Raw genomic sequence first — 23,430 nt, forward strand, 5'->3', positions numbered from 1 at the left:
CTGGGAAGAGACGTTGAAACACCAACTCTTTTAAGCTTCTAAAACGCATCATTCGCATGAGGAGGAGGCTGCTCCCACTCTTTGTTTCAAGTTTGTGGAGCCTGAGCTGTGTATGATGAAGACTGGGTTGATTTATTTATTTATTTTTTAGAATGTGTAATGGATGGTGAGGAGATATTCACTGGATGTAAAAAAAAAAGTGTTAAAAAAGAGAAATCACTTACCCTACCTTTAATATAGGTGAATAATGATAAAGTTTCTTTTTAAAGTTAGAAAAAAAAAAGAGTTTCAGCAGCCCATATCTGAGGTACAACAAATAATTTATAAGGACAAACTTGACTGGAGATAAAAATGTACCTGCTCCTCTACAAATCTAAATATATTTTCAAATTAAAAGCCCCCCACAAACAAAGTCAGAGTTTTACAGACGGTCGGGACTTCAGACACTTATATTAATGCTCTTAGGCAGGAAGTAAATTATTTTTACATCTACCCTTTTAAAAATATGCTTTAATCGATACCTCCATCAACAAGGTCGTGTGTCTGGTGCATTTGCTGACAGGATTACTCATAAAGTTACCTTATGTTGATTCACTTCTCAATTTGGATGTGGATTTTTTTTGTTATTATTAGTAAAGGATGCATAATCTCATTGCTTTTGTTAAAAAACAGCTTTACATTCAGCGTCATATTCTATTGAAAAACAGCTTTAGCCCCAATTCTTAAACCATTTTTATCTCTTTTCATTGTTTCTTTTATTAGAGCAATGGCTTTTGCAATCCTCAGTTCTTATTTCAGTTTAAAAAAGAAAAAAAAAAGAAACAAAACCGGTTTGGAGCCAAAAAGAATAGCTATTTTCCCGCTAATACATGTTGGCACACGCAGTGGCTAATACATAAATCATGCAAGGTCATCCTTCTCAAGTTCACAATTGCATCAGGAGAAAGAGAGGCTCCCGCGGTTTATCTGGATGCTGCTCACATGGCAGGCGTTCAAATGATTATTCACTCTGTAATATTGCCAACGCCGTTGAAACACAATGCCAGGACGCAATTGTACCGAGAGCAGTATCGCTTGTCATCTTCACTGCGTATGAGCACTCCTGATTAATTTAACCCTTCTGTTATAAACAGGATTTCCCCCCCCTGCTGAGCTGCTTCCCTTGCACTTCTTCTCCTCCATCACAAGATCCTCCAGTACAGGGTCGGCCAATTAATTGGATTTTTTTTTCTCCATCCAAAAAGGATTAGACCGCACGTCATACAGACTCTGGGTTTGTCCATTAAGACGAGCCTGTTAACCGTTAACGTCATTCTGACTTTACGAGGCCAATTGAGGAGCCCACTGCTTTTGTTAGTGTGACACATGCACTTGAAGAGCGGCTTGGAGATACTTTACGCCGACACACAGAGGTGGACAGACTATTCGACCCCAGTACTTGAGTAAGAGTACAAATACTACTGGTCAAACTTTACTCCGTTACAAGTAAAAGTAGCTCAGTCAAAATATTACTCGAGTAAGAGTAGAAAAGTACTTGCTTTTAAAGGTACTTAAGTATCCAAAAGTAAATGCTTTTAAATTTACTTTAAGTAAAAGTAAGAGTAAGAGTACATTTCTTATTTTCCACATCAGTAAATTTCTATATTTTTTCTAAATTAATTTAAGGATCTTTTAACTCTTGTTTCTGAGAATTCGATGTTGAGTTGTTGAAAGCAGAGAGGTAGTTCTGCTTTCAAGACACAATAAACATTTGAAAATAAATGTCTGTGGTTTGTCTGTGCCCTCGTTTTTTACTCGGTCGAACTCAAACATTGAGTTAAGATACGGCCAAGGATTTTGTGAAAGTCCCTGCTCCGAGTCCGGCTCATTATCAGACTCAGACGACTCAACGGATTGTCTTTCTTCTCCTGACGCAGGCGTAGCCATTGTTACGGCTATGTCTTGACTCTGTCTTGACAAACGCAGGCTACTTTGGCGGTATCGTTTTGAGGAGGCCTGACGTATTTCTGCTTTACGTACATCCCAGTGGAGAGCGTGCACTGTGATAGGTCTCCTCCTTTGACAAAAACAGCTTGTGTCCAATAGGATTTTAGGGAAGAAGAAAAAAGAGCAGACGTGAAAGTAACGAGTACTTTTCAGCCTTCCTAGAAATTTACTCGAGTAAAAGTAAAAATATTTGTCTTGGAAATGTATTCAAGTAAGAGTAATAAGTACCAAAGAAATCTAATACTCAAGTAAAGTACAAATCCTCTGGATATGTACTTAAGTACAGTACTCAAGTAAATTTACTCCGTTACTGTCCACCACTGCCGACACATGAAGCCTCAGGATGGAAAAAGCCGCCCAAAACCCCTCTGACATGTACAATCCGTTTTCTGTAGCGTTTGTTTATCTTCTGCAGTCCATCAGTCAAATCAATTATTGTTTTCCTTAGCTACTTTTCGTTCCCTTCGACTTAATTAGGGTTGACAGTGAACCTTGCTGAAGGGGTTATTGATACTTGTGTCGGCGTAAGGACCGCTCCAGGATAGATCCGTCTGCCTCAGCGTCCCGGCATCAACGACAACTGACCGTCCTCCGCCTGGACACTAGTAAATTCAGGCCAAAGACGGTCCACAGTAAAAACAAGGCGGATGAATCATGTCAGGAGACTTTTTTCTGCCATTGATGTGTATGCGAGCATCTACAGAAGCCCAAGGTCATCGTGAAATGGTATTCACTTCCCATAAATTCTTTTAAAACAATGAAACAGTCCCATTAGTTGTTAGAAAAAGGAAAAAAAGAATCGTTATGGAACATCATTAAATGTTCGTGGTTTCAAAACTCCCCTTGGTGTAAAAATTCTCTGTTATCTTTCCGAGTAAATCCTCCCCCCGTGATGAAGGCAGTTATGCAGAAGCCTTTGGCTCTGCTTTTGTAATGAGATCTCAGCAGGGTTTGACACAGTCCACGATTAACAGTCTCTAATAGCCATCTCTTTCAACAGCAAAAACAAAAAGACTGCATCTTGTGATAATAGAAATAGCCCTTAAAACACTTTTATATGGACGGTACTTTTTGTCTGAAGGGCCATAATGGTGTATTATTGCACATTAAAGAATTCATGATAAACAACATATCAAAATAACAATTATTTGTATTTAAACTCCTTTTTTTTAGCCTGTATAACAGCGATACGTGCTCCTGTGAATCCACTCAAGAAATAGGTCAGTTTTTCTGCTCGACTTTGTTTAACTTTAAAGTTAGGTCTGATGTTATGTTTTTGTTGATAAATCCTCACTTTGATACCCTTCCACACCATCCTTGTCCAGCTTCTGAACTCATACCAGCTCATAGTCTATGAAGGTCTAGATCTGATAAATTAAGTTGTGTATATATTCCATAGGGAGGATTTCCTTTACTAGACATTTACATTTACATTTACATTTACACACACTTTAGAGCCGCATGCAGCTCTTTAGCGCCGCCCTAGTGGCTCCTGGAGCTTTTTCAAAAATGTTTGACCTTTTTTTTCCTTTTTTCTTTTGTCTTTTTTTTCCTTTTTTTTCTCTTTTTTCTATTTCATTTTTTTTCTTTTTTTCCTTCTTTTTCTTTTTAAATTTTTTTCTATTTTTCTTATTTTTTTCCTTTTTTTCCTCTTTTTTTCTTCCCTTTTCCTTTCCTTTTTAATCTAGAAATTTTGACTTTTTTTTCTCAAAATTTTGACTTTTTTTCTCGAAATTTTGACTTTTTTCTCGAAATGTTGACTTTTTTATCGACATTTCAACATTTTTCTCGAAATTTCAACTTTTTTCCAAACATTTCATCTTTTTTCTCGAGATTGTACTTCAACATTAATCTCGACATTTCGACTTTTTTCTCGGCATTTCAACTTTTTTCTCAAAGTGCATAATGAAAAAAAAATTCCCCCAGTTATAACTAATATAGATACATGCAGCATGTGTTGCCTTCATTCTAAGGCTGATACAAGCCTTTTCATTTTTTGCGGCTCCCGACATATATATGGCTCTTTGAACCGTTTGGGTTGCCGGCCCCTGGTCTAAGCAAACAATCCTTTACCAATAATCTTTTTTCAAAATGTTTTATATCCCGACTAGTCAGTTGTGGTTGAGGCTCTCTTTCCTTCGGTTGGGAAGTTAGCAATTTTTCTGAAATTGCAGTTGTGCAAGACATTGTTACAAAAATCTAACTTGTAAACACCAAAATAATGTTTCTCATGAACAACAGCATCATATCAGCCTCTAAAAACTTGTGAGAGGTTTAGGTTTTATTAAACCAATAGACAAAAGAAAAGCAAATCCGATCACTTTATTTCACTTTATTTGTCCAGTCTTCACCGCTTTTTGGGAAAAATAACCCAGTGCTTTTAATGTGCGATAAATGCTACTTTTGAGGTGTTTACTCATACGTAGGTGTTAAATTACGTACTGTCGACCTCTAAACAAAGCTAGAAAAGCTTTCAGGATCAGGATGGAAGAATGTTGATTCAGTGTGACTTAAAGAGGCCACATGTATAATAATAATTACTCACCGTATGTCCAGGTGATGCATCTCTGACTCTGTCCTTTCCCTGAACTCTCATATTTGACTACTTTTACTTTCAATATCAGTACTAGTTATTCTTTTCACCCATCTGTGCAGAAATTATCATAGTTCTAATGGCTGATTGCCTAAAGCCAAACATTTCTCCTTTAATTGTCCTTCTGTCTTCAAGGAAATTCAAAAAGGGATACTTCTTCCCTTTTCCTTTCCTTTTTAATCTCGAAATTTTGACTTTTTTTTTCTCGAAATTTTGACTTTTTTCTCGAAATTTTGACTTTTTTCTCGAAATTTTGACTTTTTTCTCGACATTTTAACTTCTTTCTCGAAATTTCAACTTTTTTCCAAACATTTCATCTTTTTTCTCGAGATTGTACTTCAACATTAATCTCGACATTTTGACTTTTTTCTCGGCATTTCAACTTTTTTCTCAAAGTGCATAATGAAAAAAAATTATATACATTTATACAATTATTATTATTTGATGAGCAAAAAATATTGCAGAAAACTTTAGGTACGTGGCCCATTTATCTGCTCAAAGACTTGATGATGTAATTTGCCTGATAATGTTGAAACACACCACGCTGTGACAACATGATTGTGTGGATAAGTAGCATCGTGTCGCAGAACTGACCTGTCCAAAAAGTTTATTTAGATAGGAGATGTAAGCAGCGGCCACCGCTGAGCTGTTGCTGAGGCTCCTTTTACTCTTCCGCCCGTCGTCCTCCTCCCCGGCAGGGCTCTTCCCCTTGGCGTTGGGGGACTTCGAGCTGTGAAGCGTGGATGCGCATGCCAATTGTTGAGAGCTGTCATCATTTAAACCAAGCCTATAATTTACCCTCCTAGTTTACTTTAACAAAACATTCTAAAGAGCCTTTTTAGGAAATAGCATTAAAGAGGCATTCTTTAGATTCCCTTTGAATGATTGCTGAGCTTCAGTATGCTCAGCTGATATTGGTTACAGAGTCATTAGCAAAGGGAAGAATGGCAGTTTTTCTTAGAGGGATCATTCTGGAGGCTTGTAGTTCAGCTTATGTATCATTCTGTGACACTAATTGTGTGTGTGCAACCCCTACACAACCCACTGTCTTTATCTTGATCAATGTTTATTAGGAACTGAGGATGATAATAACCAGAATTTCTTGGTGAGGCTAAGCTGAAAGGCCTTGTTTTTGAATTTCCCCATAGAGGGCGATTGTCCAGCTGATGCCGCCCTCCCTCCTCCTGGAGATACGCTGGGAGAAAAAAAAAGCCTTTATCAATTTAAATACTAGATTTCTTGCACTGGCTACAAATATGTTTTGCCATTTCTTTCTACACCAAATGTGAAAATAAAAAAACAGTGAACTGAAAAGCTTTCATAAAACTGAACCATCCTGTTTGGGTAGCAATGATAAAACACCAGCAGCAACTGTTTGACAATTATTTGAATTTTTAAACAAAGTTTTAGAAACTCTACTGCACTGATATTGTTGAAAAACCCCAAATCTTTTTTTTTTTTAAATAAAAAAAAAGGAAAAAAAGAAAAAAGAAAAGAAAAACCCCAAATCTATCAAAAGCCACTCTTATCTACTTGTTACTATCCTTCAACACTGACCTGGCAGCAGAGGATGGTCTGCTATCTGGTCCTCCTCTTGAACCTTTCATGGACATCCTGGCTGAGAAACAAACATAAGATGTCAAAAGTGATTTCATGGAGTAGCCAGAAATGTTCTAGTAGAAAAGCAAAAACTCACAAAAAGATATGCATGTGTAAGTTCAATGCTGGTGACGCTCCATAGCTGATAGATTATCTTAGCCTGCCTTAGCAAACCATTGGGGATCCGGGATAAAAGCAAGGAAGTGGGAACCATAACGGGGTCAACCTCCTCCCCGGCCCTTCAGCTGTTGTTTCCATTATATTGTGAGGGTCCTGGTGGGATCGAGTGACCTAGTAATCCAACACTCATACCAGCAACGCACTAGTGTCCGACCGATCAGCCTTTTTTTTTTCGATTATTTCGATCACCGATTAGGGGGAAATCAAAAAGACCGATAGCCGATATCAGCCGATACGATTATTACCCTTTTTTACCTTTTTGGGAGAAAATACATTTCAATACAAGAATTCATTTAAATGAATGGTGAGCAATTTATTGCTTTAACTAGGAAGGACAGCAATATTCACTTCGCACGGCTCACACATCAAAAGTGCAAATTATGGAACATCAAACAAAACAAGCAGCATTTCAGTTATTAAAAATAACATTAAGTGAATTTTCTCTTTACATAAAATAAAAAAGCTGCCTATAAAAAATAACAAATTAAGAGGAATAACAGCCTCAATTTTAGAACAGTCAGGCACAATACTCCCAATTCCCAGACCCAAACCCCAGCAAGTGCCTACTTGGAGGTAGTAACAGTAAGCTAACTAGTACACATGACAAACAACCAAACAGTACAGGTTGTGAAAATGGCTACACAGGTTGTTTTTTTAAGTGCAAATATTTACTTAAGGTTACTTAAGTTTGAGCATGTTGAACATTCTTAATACAAAAAGAAAATGCAGTATTTCAGTAAATTTCTTAATTTTTCTTTAAAAAAAAAAAAAAAATCGAAATGATTTATTTTCGATTTTTTTTGGGGGGGGGCCGATACCGATTATTAATAAAATTATGAATATCGAATTCGATAATCGGCCACGGCCGATTATCGTCGCCCACTACAACGCACCACTTTGGTTGTTTGCCAACTACCAATACATTTAAACAAGAAGAAGACGGAGCAGAGGAATAAAACAACACACCAGAGCGACAAGATAATCCTGAAAGGATCTTAGATGGTTACTATATTTCTTTCAGCTGTGTTTGTCTACACATCAATACAGGACTTGAACTCAGATGGGTCATCGAGAGGTTTCAACACAATCCCCCATCCATTCAGCCAACACGACTCCATCTTCCAGAAAAATCTGTTTGTGGGATAGCTCATGATAATTATGGCATATGCCAACAATCAAAGGCCTGTGAAAGACCACATTCAGGGAAACTCACCTCATCACACCCACATGGAAAGTCCTGAGCTGAAAAATGAAGCCAATATGCAAATGCCAAACACTGCATTTTCTTGAATGGCCACTTGTATGGAGCCAAATCAAGGCCAAAAGTTTTGTTAATTTGAAAATAAAATTTTAACCTGAAAATTCTTTTTTACAGTTTCAATTTTTTTTTTCAGTATCAGATCTTTTTTTTTCAGTTTCAGAACTTTTTATTTCAGTTTCAAATATTTTTTTCAGTTTCACATCTTTTTTTTCAGTTTCACTTCTTTTTTTTCAGTTTCAAATCTTTTTTTTCAGTTTCAAATCTTTTTTTTCAGTTTCACATCTTTTTTTTCAGTTTCACTTCTTTTTTTTCAGTTTCAAATCTTTTTTTTCAGTTTCAATTTTTTTTTTCAGTTTCAGACTTTTGGCCCCGATCTCTAGTACCCCTCGCTGCAGCCCTGCGGAAGGGGGCGGGGCGTCGGACATCACAGGGGCGGGGCGTCGGACATCACAGGGGCGGGGCGTCGGACATCACAGGGGCGGGGCGTGATATCAAAATGACACAGCACCATCTGGTGGCCATTTCCAAATGCAAATTTACATTCAAAGTCATCATTTATACAGATGAATCTCCGAAAATAAGAATACCGTGCAAAAGTTAATTTGTTTCAGTAATTAAACTCAAAAGGTGACACTAATATATATACTCATAATATGCAAAGATAGATATTATATAAGATTATAAAACATACTTGTGTAATATAATTATTATGTTTAATATTACATAATTATAATAAAAATATATAGATTGTCATTGGGTATTGAGTGTGATGAGTAGGCTAGCACTAAAAATCATTGGTATATATATATACAAATTACATTTTTTCAACAACAAAAGAGGGACAAGGACAACAAAAGCAGGTGTTTTGTGTTAATGTGTTTATTCATTCATGAGATTATATAACTAAATATAAAATACTATCAATCTATTGCTTTAAGACAAGCATTTATCAAATTAATTCAAAGTGCCTGTATGAGACAAAAGTAAACTATTTTTTGTGCCCAACAGACAATAGGCAAAACAATGACACTCAATAACAATGACAGAATAGAGAGAGATAGACAGAGATAATTTTGGTCATTGAGATGTATGATCTAGTGAATACTTTTTTATACCTGTTCAAAGTATTGTTCTCCAAAAGCAGCAGGCACCACCATCTTCGCAGAACAGGCATGTCAAGCTGAAATTATTAGAACGTTTAAAAAATTATTAAAAGTACGTTTATATGAAAATAACCAAAACAGATAGCTATGACATTTATATTAAATCAATATTTCCATAGTATTCTTAGTAACATTAATATTTACATTATAACATAACATATATATATATATATATATATATATATATATATATATATATATATATATATATATATATATATATATATATATATATATATATATATATATATACATATATACATATGTTATATGGTAATAATATGTATATGTATATATGTTATAATGTAAATATAAATGTAAATATAAATGTTACTAAGAATACTATGGAAATATTGATTTAATATAAATACCATGTTATAGCTATCTGTTTCTGGTTATTTTCATATAAAAGTACGTTTTTCAATGTTTATAATTATTCACAAGTATGCAGTGTCATAACTACATCTCTGACGTTCATAAAAACCACACAGTTTGAAAATCTGTTGAGAATTGAGTAAGTTATGGTTGTTTTGCAGTACAGGCACCATTAAACACAATGTTAAAGTGAGCGAGCTCTCCTGTGGCAAGATGGCCGCCGTGTGACGACGTCGCTCTCCATTGGCAGCAGCGCGGACGAGTCATCTAGTCTTTATATATGTCTATGGCCCCGCCCCTGTGATGTCCGACGCCCCGCCCCTGTGATGTCCGACGCCCCGCCCCTGTGATGTCCGACGCCCCGCCCCCTTCCGCGGTGCTGCAGCGAGGGCCTTCTCCCCGATCTGGCATAGGGGGCGTGGCATCAACTGAGAGGGGCGTGGCATCTTGAGTGACAGCATAAGAGAAAAGGCGGGGGACGTTCCTCAGTCATGTTGCCTTCAGGAAACGTAGGTTGCAGAAGTTATCAGTAGAAGTATGATTCAACACTGTATATACACCATATTCACGTGATTGGCAGTGGAAAAAACGGATACTAGTGACACATTTCTGTTTAAAAAGCTGTTTTAGACCGTCAAAAAAGATCTGAAACTGAAATAAAAAGTTCTGAAACTGAAAAAAAGATCTGACACCCAGAGAATAATACATTATTAAATAAACAATAGCAGGTAGTGGTAGTAGTAGTAGTAGTAGTAGTAGTAGTAGTAGTAGGTAATAATGGTAGAACATTCATTTGTGGTACAAAAAGTGTTGGTCTGTAGTTTATATGCCATAAAGTACATATAAGCTGTACAACCGGCTTAGATTATTATGAAAGCTGTTTTATTTGAGTGACTCAGTTTAGCTTCCTGGTCTTGACATGATGTATGACTTCTTGGTTTTGCCAATTTCCTTGTTTCAGTTTGTCTTTACTTCCTTCTGTCTTAGTTCCCACAGTGTTTTTATTACCCCCTGAATATCTAAGAATAGATATTGTCCTGTCTCTCCACCTTCCCCTGCCACTTAAGGTGTTTCACTCCCTGTTGTGCCTTTTTTGACTTCTTAACTCTTTATGTTGCATTTTGTATATCCTGAGTTGAGTGAGTTGAGTGAGTAAATTGGGTCGAATAAAATTGCATTGTTTTACTACATCCAGGTCCTGATGTCCTTGCTTTTTTTTCCAGTTTTTGTGCCACACTAGGGTCATCCTGAACACCACAGACTTGACAGCTGGTGCATGCTAATTTTGATTTTGAAATGTGTGCATATTGCACAATCCGCAGTGAATGAAAAATACCTGAATGAGTTTATTGCTTCTGGGGAAATATCTACAGTAGATCACATGCTGTATTCCACACAGTGACAGGTCTCCACAGTAAAAGCTGGTTACATGGCCGTCTTCTAGATATGTCATACACAACTGCTTTTACGGCACATACTAACGACAACTCGTGTAACAGTATTTCTGTACACACGACATACCGTGATGTATTTCCAGAAGGTAGTCTGCAGTTTGAAATACAGCCATTAGTTGGTGATGGTAAATGCTTTCTGACATTCTGAAAGGCCACTGTTGTAGTTTAAGCCTATATATGCTGGTGGTTTGTGGCATCATTTAAATGCTAAATGTGTTGCCAATCAAAAGACAAAATCTGAGTGGGGAGGCGGGACATAGCTGAGATCCAGTAGATAATTGGCCACAGAATGGCTCACCACCTTCCCAGATAGCAAAAGATGTTAAATCAATATTGAATTATGGTTAAAAAGGTAGATTTTTGGTTAAGGTCGATGATTGATGGTGGATCAACGACAGAGGTGGGTAGTAACGAGTTACATTTACTCCGTTACATTTACTTGAGTAAGTTTTGGGAAATTTTGTACTTTTAGGAGTAGTTTTGAATCACTATACTTTTTACTTTTACTTGAGTAGATTTGTGAAGAAGAAACTGTTACTCTTACTCCGCTACATTAGGCTACATTGAGCTCGTTACTTTTTTTTAATCCCTTTTATCCGTGTACGCATCAATCTCATGACATCACTGGGTGATTCTTTGGGAAAAATGTTTGTTTTTACATGTTTTGTCACATATACACAGACTAAAACACACACAGAGTTTCTATGAGTTCATGGGCTTGTTCTAGTTCTGCCTGGTTAAAAAAGAAAAGTACAAAGGCTTGAAATTTTGTGCTACTTGTGCTTAATTTCTTAAGTTATTATTTTATTATTTATTAAAGTACTTGAATTTACTTTAAGATGATTTTAATTTAAGCTATTTTTTATTTTTTTATTAATTATCTTATTTTATTGATTTAATTTGCCTGAAGATGATTATTTTGTACTTTTGTCTGTTTGAATGGTTGTGTTAAAAAAATAAATGAGACGTTACTCAACAGTTACTCAGTACTTGAGTAGTTTTTTCACCAAGTACTTTTTTACTTTTACTCAAGTAATTATTTGGATGACTACTTTTTACTTCTACTTGGGTCATATTATTCTGAAGTAACAGTACTTTTACATGAGTACAATCTTTGGCTACTCTACCCAGCTCTGATCAACCATCAATCAATGATTCCAATTCTAACGCCCACGTGTAATCAAGGTTGAATCAACGTAGTCTGTTTGTCGCAGGCCAGATTTCAATATGGATTCAATGTTCCTGCCTAACCATATTTCAACGTTGATTCACTCATATTTTGCCATCAGGGTTAGGAAGTTTTTAATGTCAATAACAACTTTATATATGATAAAGAAGGGACATACATTAACAATTAAAAAAAAATGATTAAAAGAAAGAAATAAGATAAAACTCAGAGATTTTTAATTGTTGGTTTGCAGATTCTGGGTTTTGGTTCTCAGATTTGTTATTTTGATCATCAGACTTTGGGCTTTGATTCATAATATATTTGGTGTTGTTTTGACGCCATACAAAAAAACAGCCTCTGCATAGCAGGGAAAAAGGGATCAGTTACTCATATTTTATAATTGGCCATAACCATGTTCTGGTTCCAGGCTGTAAACATATTTATTTGTGCTGTAGGGATTGGTGGGTTCAAGCCATCACAGCTCCAATAAGAGCTGGTGAATAATAGATGGGTGGGCGTCGGTTAAAGAGCTGGTATGCAAACACTGAAGAAAAACAAAGCTCCAAGGACAGCATGGACGTTAGGGCCAAGACCGCCGAAATAAACAAAAACACCTCTTAGGATGAAAAATTGGAAGAAAAACAAAACAAAACAACAAAAGAGGCATGTGGGTAAAAAGATGAGGAGGAGATGGATGACGAAAGAAGAAGTGAATGACAATCATGTGTAGGACTTGTGAAGGGGAGGAGGGGAAGGTTATAGCAGTCTGTTAAAGAGGGAGATTAATGTTTCATCATGACCCTCTGCCGATGCATCAGCGCCGGATGATGAATGGCCGTGTTTGGCGCTCGTGCTATAAACATAATGCCTCCATGCACCGTCTCACGTGCCACGGGAGAAGGTACGAACGAGTGATATCCATAATTCTGCTTCGGCAGTTGCCACTTAAGGACACATAGACCGCGGCAGCTCAATGAGATTAGAAACAGAGAAGTCAGTTCTCTAAATTACTGTTGACCATTTAATGTGTAACTGTCAGATGAGCCGCGTTCCCAACTCCCATTGGGCCGAGGAAAACGTGCCGTGACTGTGAAGCGATTGGCTGCCTGTGACGCTGTTTTGCAATCAGTATGTATGATACATACTGATTGAGACACGATTGGAGCATGTTAAGCTGTATGGCAACAGCAGCAGGGATCTACATGCCCTTCACATCACAGCTGTCTTTGGATTCTTTTAGTGGGGAAGTAGCTATAGAAAATCTGTTTACTGAACTCCAGTGCATAATGCATAATTTCAGCGGACACTGAAAGATAGTCGTGTGTTTACAAAAAACCTTTTTGTCAAATGTGCAAGTGTGCAGAAACACAGAAGTCATCGCCTATCTGTTCTGGTCCCTTAAAAGAAGTAGCACATGTGGTTAAGCGAGATATGCGCACTTTCCAAACTGATTGTCTGCCTGAAGAATTCTTCTCATCTCCAACAAACACAAACTCCCCTCAGGGTGAACAAACAGACCCGCAGCCGGCACACGTTCCACCACACAAGCCATTGAGCAGCATTTCTGCGTGTCTCCAGCATTTCTCCCTAAGTGGCCAATTTCTGTCAATCACTGAGCCGACACAAGCAATTTTAGATTCTAATTAAGCTAATTGAGGCAATGAAATGGAGGGGCCAGGTGGACTGGGCATACACAAACACAAGTAACAATGCTGATGATGGAGGGCGACGATGCTGCACCGCTGAGCCGCAGCGCTGCGATAGGAACTCCAGCAGGAGTTTTAAGGGTTAAAATATACAAGAGAAATTCTAAATATATTTCGAACCACTGGAGTGGAGGGTGCAGAGATTCATTGTGTATTTCAAACAAACATGACCTACATACAGTACACATGCAAACACAAATCTCATTGTTATTTGCTGTATTCTTTGCCGTTATTCTGTGAAACAAATATTTGTCATTCCTTGGATGTAAAAATGCTTTAACACGCTGTGCATGGTGTCAGAAACATCATGCTGATTGACAGCAGGTATGATAAGGATATTCTTATTCTGTTTGTGTAAGGGCTTTGCACAGGGTTCACATCCACAATAATACCAGTTATGCTTATAGCTGGTTTTTGTGCCTCATTCTGCTTGTTCCAAGATTTCCACTCGTGCTTTTATAGAGGTTTTTTTTCGAAGCATGTAGCATGACTTTGTGTTGTCTGCTGATGAAGCAAGAGGCCAGTAAACTAAAAAAAACATTTCTAATGTGCAGTTGATGGATACTGTAGCAGTGAAACCAGCCCAACCTGACTAACACAACCCAGAGAGTTTCAAAGAGGAAGATTTTCAATTTTTAGCTCAAGGGGGAGACCCTAAAGGTGTGAAGGTTTTCTTATAACAAGGTACCGCTGCGATACCTTGTCATAAACAATGTTTTGCAAATGAGCCTAATTCTTGTGACATGTTGTCCAGCAACACTTCTTTTTAATAACCTTGTCCTGCAAGACTTCTATTCAAAAGAAACATCTTTAGTTTTTGCGATTGCTGCTTGTTCTGTTGCAAATATAGTCAACAGAAATAAAGTTCAGCCGATGATCATTCAGATTGTCATGCGGCAGAGGTGTCAAAAGTATTCACATTCATTACTCAGGTAGAAGTATAGATACTAGACTTTAAAAATACTCCTGTAGAAGTTGAAGTATCAACTGAAGTTGTTTACTCAAGTAAAAGTATAAAAGTACTGGTTTCAAAACTACTTAAAGTATAAAAGTAAAAGTAATGTAAGGGGGAAAAAGCCATTAAGGACAAAAGCCATTGAAAATGAATGTATCTTAGTATAATGCAAATACATTAAAGAACCATATATGTGTACTATTGAGCATTAACATGTGTTTCAGAGAGCAGGAGATATGATGACTAGTTGCCTATAAGTATTTTAATGGTGCAAAAAGTCAAACTTCAGAGGCATGTTATCATTTATCCTAACCTTTATTGGAATGTACATCCAAGTTTAGTTGCAGGAATCTGAGGGAACGGATGTAAGAACAAAACTGGACAAGAACATCTGAAACAACCACAACCAAATTCACTCTATCCGGATGGAGCAATTTAACTGGATAGTTTTTTTTAAAGGCCAAAATGAAATAGAGTAACGAGGCTGTTTTTAAAATGTAAGGAGTAAAAAGTACAGATAATTGTGTGAAAATGTAAGGAGTAAAAGTAAAAAGTCGTCTGAAAAATAATTACTCCAGTGAAGTATAGATAACCAAAATTTCTACTTAAGTAAGGTAATGAAGTATTTGTACTTTGTTACTTGACACCTCTGTCATGCGGTCGGGTTATACGACCGACTGTCACAGCAGGTGATGCTACACTGGACTTCCAACATGTCTGAAAAACCACAATGTTTTGGATTTGTGCAATTCTAGCGTTAACAGAAACCAACTTTTGTGTTCTGTCTTGTGGTGACATTAGCAAGACCCACATCCAGGATTTGAGGAGGAAGGAGTTTTAAGGCAAAAAAGTGCTTTATCTTACAAAAAGCACTGCTCAGGCAGGAATGTAAAGAAATGAGTAAAAGAAAATGTAAAGTGAAAGAAAAAGGCTGGAAAACCAGAGGAGTGGAAAGACAAGACACAGGTGCAAACAATCAGGACAGATGGGAACGAGGGAAGTCAAACTATAACCCAAAGACACAGACTTTCAAGATGGAACAGGAAACGGTCAGAAACAGAACCAAAGCAGAAGAATCATCTATCACAGACAGAGCTGGGTAGAGTAGCCAAAGATTGTACTCAAGTAAAAGTACTGTTACTGCAGAATAATATGACTCAAGTAGAAGTAAAAAGTAGTCATCCAAATAATTACTTGAGTAAAAGTAAAAAAGTACTTGAAAAACGTACGTGAAAAAGCTACTCAAGTACTGAGTAACTGTTGAGTAACGTCTGATTTATTTTTTTAACACAACCATTCAAACAGACAAAAGTACAAAATAATCATCTTCAGGCAAATTAAATCAATAAAATAATAAAATAAATTAAAATTAATAAAAATAGCTTAAATTAAAATAATCTTAAAGTAAATTCAAGTACTTTAATAAATAATAAAATAAATAAAATAATAACTTCAGAAATTAAGCACAAGTAGCACAAAATTTCAAGCCTTTGTACTTTCCTTTTTTAACCAGGCAGAACTAGAACAAGCCCATGAACTCATAAAGTCTGTGTAAATGTGACAAAAAATGCAAAAACAAACATTTTTCACAAAGAATCACCCAGTGATGTCATGAGATTGACGAGTACGCGGAGGATTAAAAGAAAAGTAACGAGCTCAACGTAGCCTAATGTAGCGGAGTAAGAGTAACAGTTTCTTCTTCACAAATCTACTCAAGTAAAAGTAAAAAGTATAGTGATTCAAAACTACTCCTAAAAGTAAAAAAAATCCAAAAACTTACTCAAGCAAATGTAACGGAGTAAATGTAACTCGTCACAAGAGACGGATGGGACAGGAGTCTAAAATAACGTTGGCTGGTTTGTGTTGACAGTAGGAACGGGAGACAGAGTTAGGCCATACCTCTTAAAAGTAATCAAATACAGGACTGTCTCAGAAAATTAGAATATTGTGATAAAGTCCTTTATTTTCTGTAATGCAAAAATGTCATACATTCTGGATTCATTACAAATCAACTGAAATATTGCAAGCCTTTTATTATTTTAATATTGCTGATCATGGCTTACAGCTTAAGAAAACTCAAATATCATATCTCAAAAACTTTGAATATTCTGGGAATCTTAATCTTAAACTGTAAACCATGATCAGCAATATTAAAATAATAAAAGGCTTGCAATATTTTAGTTGATTTGTAATGAATCCAAAATGTATGACATTTCTGTTTTTTTAATTGCATTACAGAAAATAAAGAACTTTATCACAATGTTCTAATTTTCTGAGACAGTCCTGTATGCTTCAAATGAGATGGAAACCAGTGTTTTAACATAGAAAAAGATATTCTTCGTGCAGCTTTAGCCTTGCAGTTTTTAATGACTAAATCTAGCCATGTGGTTTTTAATAAATAAACCTTAATGAGATTTTTTGATAAGTAGACCTCACCAGGTTCGTAATAACTTAACTTAACAAAACAGTTGTTAGTAATCAAAAACTGAATGAAAACAAAGCACAGCGTGATACAAAACAAAGTGGAAAGTACTGGTAATGACTGCAAAAAAAAAAAAATCAAGGTCTCCTGAATATCAGTTTGTTTTGCTTTCCCCTTCTCCTTGAATGTGATGACAAAACACTTTCTTCTTTTTATTTAGTCCCTTTTCTCACAAATTGACACAGTATGCTGAGTTTTTCTAAGATTTGGCTTATCTCCAATGACTACAATGAGAGCAAGTAATCCTATCACAATAACTTTGATTATTGTCAATCAAACATGTAATCTGTCATTAACCTGTCTTTGCCGACCAGTTACAGCTCCCCCAAAACAAAAAAAACGAAACCCATCTTGAATCTAAAGGCAAGACTGGTTCACTCCTTACACCTCAGACAACTGTTTACTTAATTTATTGCTAGACTAATATTTTACATTCACTCATTTTCATTTTTTTTTCATTTTATTCTTTATTTCATTCAAAAAATAATACAAACAATTCAATACAAATACAAATTAAAATGTTCATAAATTGTGAATGAAAAGGGAGCAGAAAGAAGAAGAATCTTATCTCATCTGCCCCTTTTTCCAAGAAATAAATTCACAAATAACATAAATTTAAAATTAAAAAACAAAAACTAAGTAAATAAAAAACTAAAATAAAATAAAATTACCTTTTTTCAAATCTTTTCTGAATGTTGATTGGTAAAGTTTTTTTATGAGCTTTAAACATAATTTGCAGAATACTAATTCATGAAATTTCAACAATTTTAACTGAAGAAATAATGGATTTGTTGGATCTCTATATCGTTTTCTACTGATTATTCTTATGGCTATTTTTTGCAGAATGAAAATTGATTGAATATATGTTTTACAGACATTTCCCCAAACTTCAACACAGTAGGTCAGATATGGAACAATCAGAGTTTTATATAAAATGTACAGTGCTTTGTTGTCCAATGAATCCTTTACTTTGTGTAACAGAGCAATTGCTTTTGATATTTTTATCTTTGTATAATGTATATGTGATTTCCAATTCAAATTCTCATCCAGCATGACACCCAAAAACTTGGTTTCCTTTACTCTATTAATTTCAATGCCATCTATATTAATTGAAGTGTCCGTGTCTCTCCTTCTGTTACTCACTCCTTTCAATATATGAAGCAAAAAGCTATGTGTGTCCAACTAAACATGTGACTAAAAAAGATACATGAAGACAAATGAATCTACTCCTGATGAAACCCAGAGATGATTGTGATATGGTACAGTAGCTTTGGCTGAGAAAACAAGCATTTACACATTAAACCTCTCTCCAAGTCCTCTCTGATCAGAATCAGAGCTTAAACACAGACAAAGATAGAAAAAAAGAAACACATGGGTGCAGTCAGAATATTGGTGGGAGTCGGAAAAGCTGCTTTCAAATAAGATTAAATTCTTATGATGTTAATGCCCTCTAATGTGCAGACTCTCAAGAGGGTTTATTTTTTCAGGCAAACATTATATAAAATATTAGACTGCCTTTTATCAGTGGCAACATGTTTCATGAGTGTGTGTGTGTGTGTGTGTGTGTGTGTGCGTGTGTGCGTGCGTGCGTGCGTGCGTGCGTGCGTGCGTGCGTGTGTGTGTGTGAGGTCATAATCAGCCTCCAGCCTGTTGATATGGACTTGCTGTCATTCTAGGAGAAAGGAAGTCTTAAAAACTCACTGATATAAAAATGCACGTAGCTCCAGTCACACACTCACACAGCTCCATACGAGTGAGGCTTCAGGTTTCTGTGAACCTGCACAATATTCTCTTTATGTTATTGTCCAGTTTGAAGGTATTAAATCCACAAGGAGTCAACCAGTCTGCAGCTGATCATAAAAAAGCAATAGCAGGTCTGACGCTCCATCCTATCTGTGCCTGTTTTTATCACCTGCACTCCACTGTTTCCCTCTAACATCCCTCATCTTCACCTTCAGCGCTCGTGTCCTGCCACAGCTCTGAAATGTGAGAAATGTGAAGACTGTCATCTTCAAAGTCATTTCTTCCTTCTTTTTTTTTTCTAATTACAACCTCTTGCTCCTTCAGTCCCTGCTGTCCAGCCCGGTCTGCGTCTGTTGATGAGTGCACCGCAGCAAGCAACGGGGGCACAAATATTGAACCATAACAAATGCAACCAGAGGGCTGGCCATCTGTTTTGTCCGCCAAAATATAGTCGGGATCCAGATAATCAAATATCATAAAGCTGAGAGGAAATGCCTGTCAGTCTCATTAGAGTGACTGTGGTTCCTCCAACAGAAGGCGAGGCTCGCTCGCCAGAGAAATGGAGCATCACTGATGCAAGCACACTGATTAAACAATATATAGTCACACAAGTTAACCCTTATTATATACATCATATGAACGGCAACACTTTCAAACAAACAGGCTTTCCCTAGTCTGCAGCCTGCTTAAAGAGAACATAATAAAAAGATTGTGTTTAAAGTCTTACTTACTTCTCTTGTTGATTGTCTTGGATGACAGATGAAAGTGAAATGTGTCTGCGTGAAGGCCTCTTACCTAACCCGAGGATTATATCATGAAAGGTGATTATCCAGCTAAATATGTCTGGATTAGAGATGTAACCGGCTCCTCAAGAACAGGAAGGGGAACAATATGTTCTTACTGCACGTGTCCTTTCATTCATCAATGCAAGTCTGCATTTTAATCCGGTTTTTCAAAAGAAAATAGCAGCCGCTATAAACTGTACTGTATCACATCCATAGTTGAGGAAAAATTAAGGTTTTTATTTACATTCCAACATCCAGGTGGGAAAAAAAAAACACCTTTGCTTACAGAAGTGTGTGTAATGAAGAACAGCCGGGACATAATGCCAGGGCTGGTGTGCAGTAGCTGAGGTAATTTCAAGGCTCTGTCTCCTGCCAGAGGAAAGCCACTCTGGGATGAAACAAAAACTGAATAAATATAAAAGGCAGCCAGGAAAATCCCCTCTTATTAACTAAAAGCTAAATATGCATGTCTCCATTTAAGCCGTGTGATGCCTGCGAGCGTGACTTCATCACATGAAAAGATAAAATTGGAGCAAATATTAAAGCGAACACCTAATGTTCATTTCCAGCCTTTTGTCTTATCCAGGTTGCTTCTTCATTAGCGGTGCACCTGTCATACCCAGTACTGGAGTTGAGGGGGGATGAAGGGGGGTGGCATCCCCCCTGAAATAAAAACGGTCCAAATCATCCCCCCTATAAAACTGCCATCCCCCCTTTCCATCCCTTATGTAATTTCATCAATGAATGTGGTTTTACTGCTATTTCAACATTTAGAGTCATCACCAGAAAAATAACTTATTTGACAATTTTCACATGTTTAAAGTAAATTTTCACTTGAAATAAGTAGAAAAATCTGCCAGTGGGACAAGATTTATCTTCTCATTACAAGCAAAAAAATCTTGTTCCATTGGCAGATTTTTATACTTATTTTAAGTGAAAATCTATTTGAAACAAGGGAAAATTGTTGTTTTTTCAAGTGATGAGTCTTGTTTTAAGTGTAATGAGATTTTTTTTTACTAAAATGAGACATTTTAACTAGAAATAAGACAAATATTCTTGTTAAGATTTTGAGTTTTTGCAGTGATCCATTTTACTTATCCTGTGAAGGACAGAGTCATATTGATAAGTTCAGAAAACTGTTTTTTATTGTTGTGTTTTGATGTATTTGATGTAAGCCCAGTGGATATTTAAAGCTTACATAATGCTGCATTTAACTGCTGCTATGTCATTCCTGCAGTATTTCTGCAGGTGTTTTGGTCAGTGCTATTATTTGTAATAAATTATATTATTTGAAATCAGCACTAATTATCTGTCCCCATATGACAAAATCCACCATCCCCCCTGATTTTTTTTTTACAACTCGAGTACTGGTCATACCTCAGTAGTCTCAGCTTTACTCCAAACTGGCTACGTTAAACACAACTCGCAGTGATCGCTTTCAACAATGTCCAAAAGTCCACTCTTACATGTTCAAGCCAGAATCTGATCGTGAGTATGAAGGTCACCACCTGGAGGAAACCGCGACACCAAACACGACGGTAAAAGCTGCCGCACCTAAAGCAGGGAAGTGATTCGTTCGTCCTCAAAACCACATACATGCGTCTTCCAAGACATCGTGGAAATAGTGATATATTCTTTTGGGCTCATGGAGATGTAAGATAGGAATTGAGCACTGCAGAAAGTTTAGATATGAACTTAGATAAGTCCAAACCCCACGTAAAAGCATGCTATGGCTACTTTAAGCTTTGCTCATGAGACCATGTCATCAAATCTTCGAGATCTCCTACGGATGTCATGCAGAATTAAACTGGAGCGTGTAAATCGATGAGCTTGGGATAGGAAAAATATCCACGTGGAAAAAGCATTGCGGTTGTTGTTCACTCAATATTTATTCCAGTTTCGGAGAAAGCTGATAAAGAATGTATGAAAACAGCTTTTTAAGTATGTGAAATGAGGGGAAAAATTGAAGACTCAGGAGGTTAATTAACTAGAAGTTGTTTTTCTTCTCTCGTTCTCTCTCTTTCTGACTGATGTGCCCTCATAGTCACAGATGTCGAAAGTTGCTTCTATAATGACTGGATTCCTCTTTCTGAAGCTTAACCTATGGCACTTTTAAAACTGTCTTTTAATGGCAGTCAAATGCAGATTTGCATTAACCATGTACATGCAAGGGACCGTCTTTTCTTTCCAGTTTCTTATTTTCCAAACTGCGTTTACTGATCGATGGCTTTTGTTTAGGGGGTTAATGATTTTATAGAACATTACACCGTTTATTGACCGTTAAAAAGTCACAAATAGGCTCAATATTTTTGAGTCGACCCATGAAAGATCAGAGCGGGCCTTCAACAACTCCAGTAACTTCACGATATCAAATGCCACCAGTTCTGAAGTGAATAAATGAAACGTGAAGGACAGAACCTTGAACTTCTGACTATGAGAGAGAAATGTAACTGCGGAGAACTCTGTTGTTTCTCTTCTTGGCATTTTGCTTTGCCCCGCAGTGATCTGTGCCTGAACTGCTTCTCACTTCACTGGACAAACCCCTCCGCACAGGTCAATATGGCACATTTTAAATGTCACCTAATTTTAAATGGAAAAATGTGGCCAAATCTTGTCATTCAAGTGAAAAGAATGTTGATATTTTTCACAAGTGTCCTACGAAATGGGACAAAGACACTTTACTGTGGACGAAAGACAACCAAAAACTGCAGGTAAAGCAGAATAAATATACCGGTAAGTGCGCAGTCTCTCTGTTTTCCTGCTTTCGCACTTTTCTTTCCTCGTTTCTTTGCTCTCTGAGGTTGCTGCAGTGGGACACTGTTGAGAAACCGATTCCCCTGTGCAATCAGACTCTTGCCACGCTCAAATATGCTTAGGTTGTCCAATCAAAGCCCTTATTTAGCACTTTGACTTTTTGGAAGGGGTGGAAACTTATTTCAGCCCTGACCACAGAGGGAAAATACAAGCGAGAGCAATAATTTGATTTTTCATGCAGCAGTCAGCTCCCAGTGGGGACCTTTGAGTTGTTAACTCCTTCCACGATGGAAGTCCCTGTACGGGGAAAAGGCCATATCTGCTTTAAAAAAAATGTTTAAAAATATGACCATTGCCATTTTTTTTTAACGTTGTCAAATGAGGTACATTCAGTGACGAGGCCTAAAGGCCGAGACACACCAACCCGATAATCTGCCGTTGTTAGGGTGGAAAAATGTAACTTTCCATGCCATATTCTAACTTTTCATGTCCTCCATTTTCTTTGGCTTATTTAGTTATTGATCAGTAGAGTTTCATATTTCATGTCAAATACAATATTCATTTCTGAATAATTATTCCTCATCTTTTAAATGCATTTAGTGTATCTTTTTTCTAGTTGGGCTTGGTGGACCACATGTTCGGAACAAAGGACGTGTGAGAAACCGAGACAAAAGGCTGGCGGTTGTACAGTAGTTTCCTCACCGGTGTCACAGGATGTAGTTTTTTTCCCTTTTCTGGCAGCACCAGATTGGACGCCCTCTCCAGCTGTAGTATAAATGTTTCCTTTAGCCATGCGGTCGGCGTCTTTTGCTGCATTTGGGGACAGTCAGCGTTTGATCACTTGGATTTGTTGGTTTAGGACCTGTGAGCTCACGATTCTGTACAATAAACGCTTCTGGTGAATTTTGATTAGATCACTTCCCTTTTTCCAATTTTTGAATTGGTCAGATTTTCTTTAAATAGAATTCTGACACCGTCGGACTCTGTCGGGCGAGGTCGGTGTCTCAAGTTGGATTGTTTTGTCCTGTGCAGTTGTCCGTCTACGTCTGCGTTCATTTTGGCCAATTCGACACGTAGAATCGGCCACTAGCCGTCGGCCTCTATGACCAAACTGATTAGTGGATTGCTAGCCCTTGACTAGCGAATCAGAGTTAACCGGAAATGAGGATGGTTAACATACTAGATCAGGGGTGTCCAAAGTCGGTCCTCGAGAGCCGCAGTCCTAC

At 37.1% G+C, this 23,430-nt stretch overlaps 1 protein-coding gene across 1 annotated transcript in view; it reads right to left on the reverse strand.

Annotated features, from left to right (window-relative positions):
• cabp4 (calcium binding protein 4) overlaps positions 1 to 19,451 on the reverse strand; it is a 47,978-nt gene extending 28,527 nt beyond the window's left edge. The window contains exons 1-4 of the mRNA XM_061744947.1: positions 19,397 to 19,451; positions 6,137 to 6,197; positions 5,673 to 5,774; positions 5,174 to 5,309 (exon numbers count right to left, since the gene is read on the reverse strand). Coding sequence (XP_061600931.1) covers positions 5,174 to 5,309; positions 5,673 to 5,774; positions 6,137 to 6,192 — 294 coding nt within the window. The 5' untranslated portion in view covers positions 6,193 to 6,197; positions 19,397 to 19,451. The remainder of the gene's footprint in view (positions 1 to 5,173; positions 5,310 to 5,672; positions 5,775 to 6,136; positions 6,198 to 19,396) is intronic.
• Between the last annotated feature and the right edge of the window lie 3,979 nt (positions 19,452 to 23,430).

Source organism: Cololabis saira, chromosome 1 (assembly GCF_033807715.1).
Source record: "Cololabis saira isolate AMF1-May2022 chromosome 1, fColSai1.1, whole genome shotgun sequence".
Taxonomy (NCBI): Eukaryota; Metazoa; Chordata; class Actinopteri; order Beloniformes; family Belonidae; genus Cololabis; species Cololabis saira.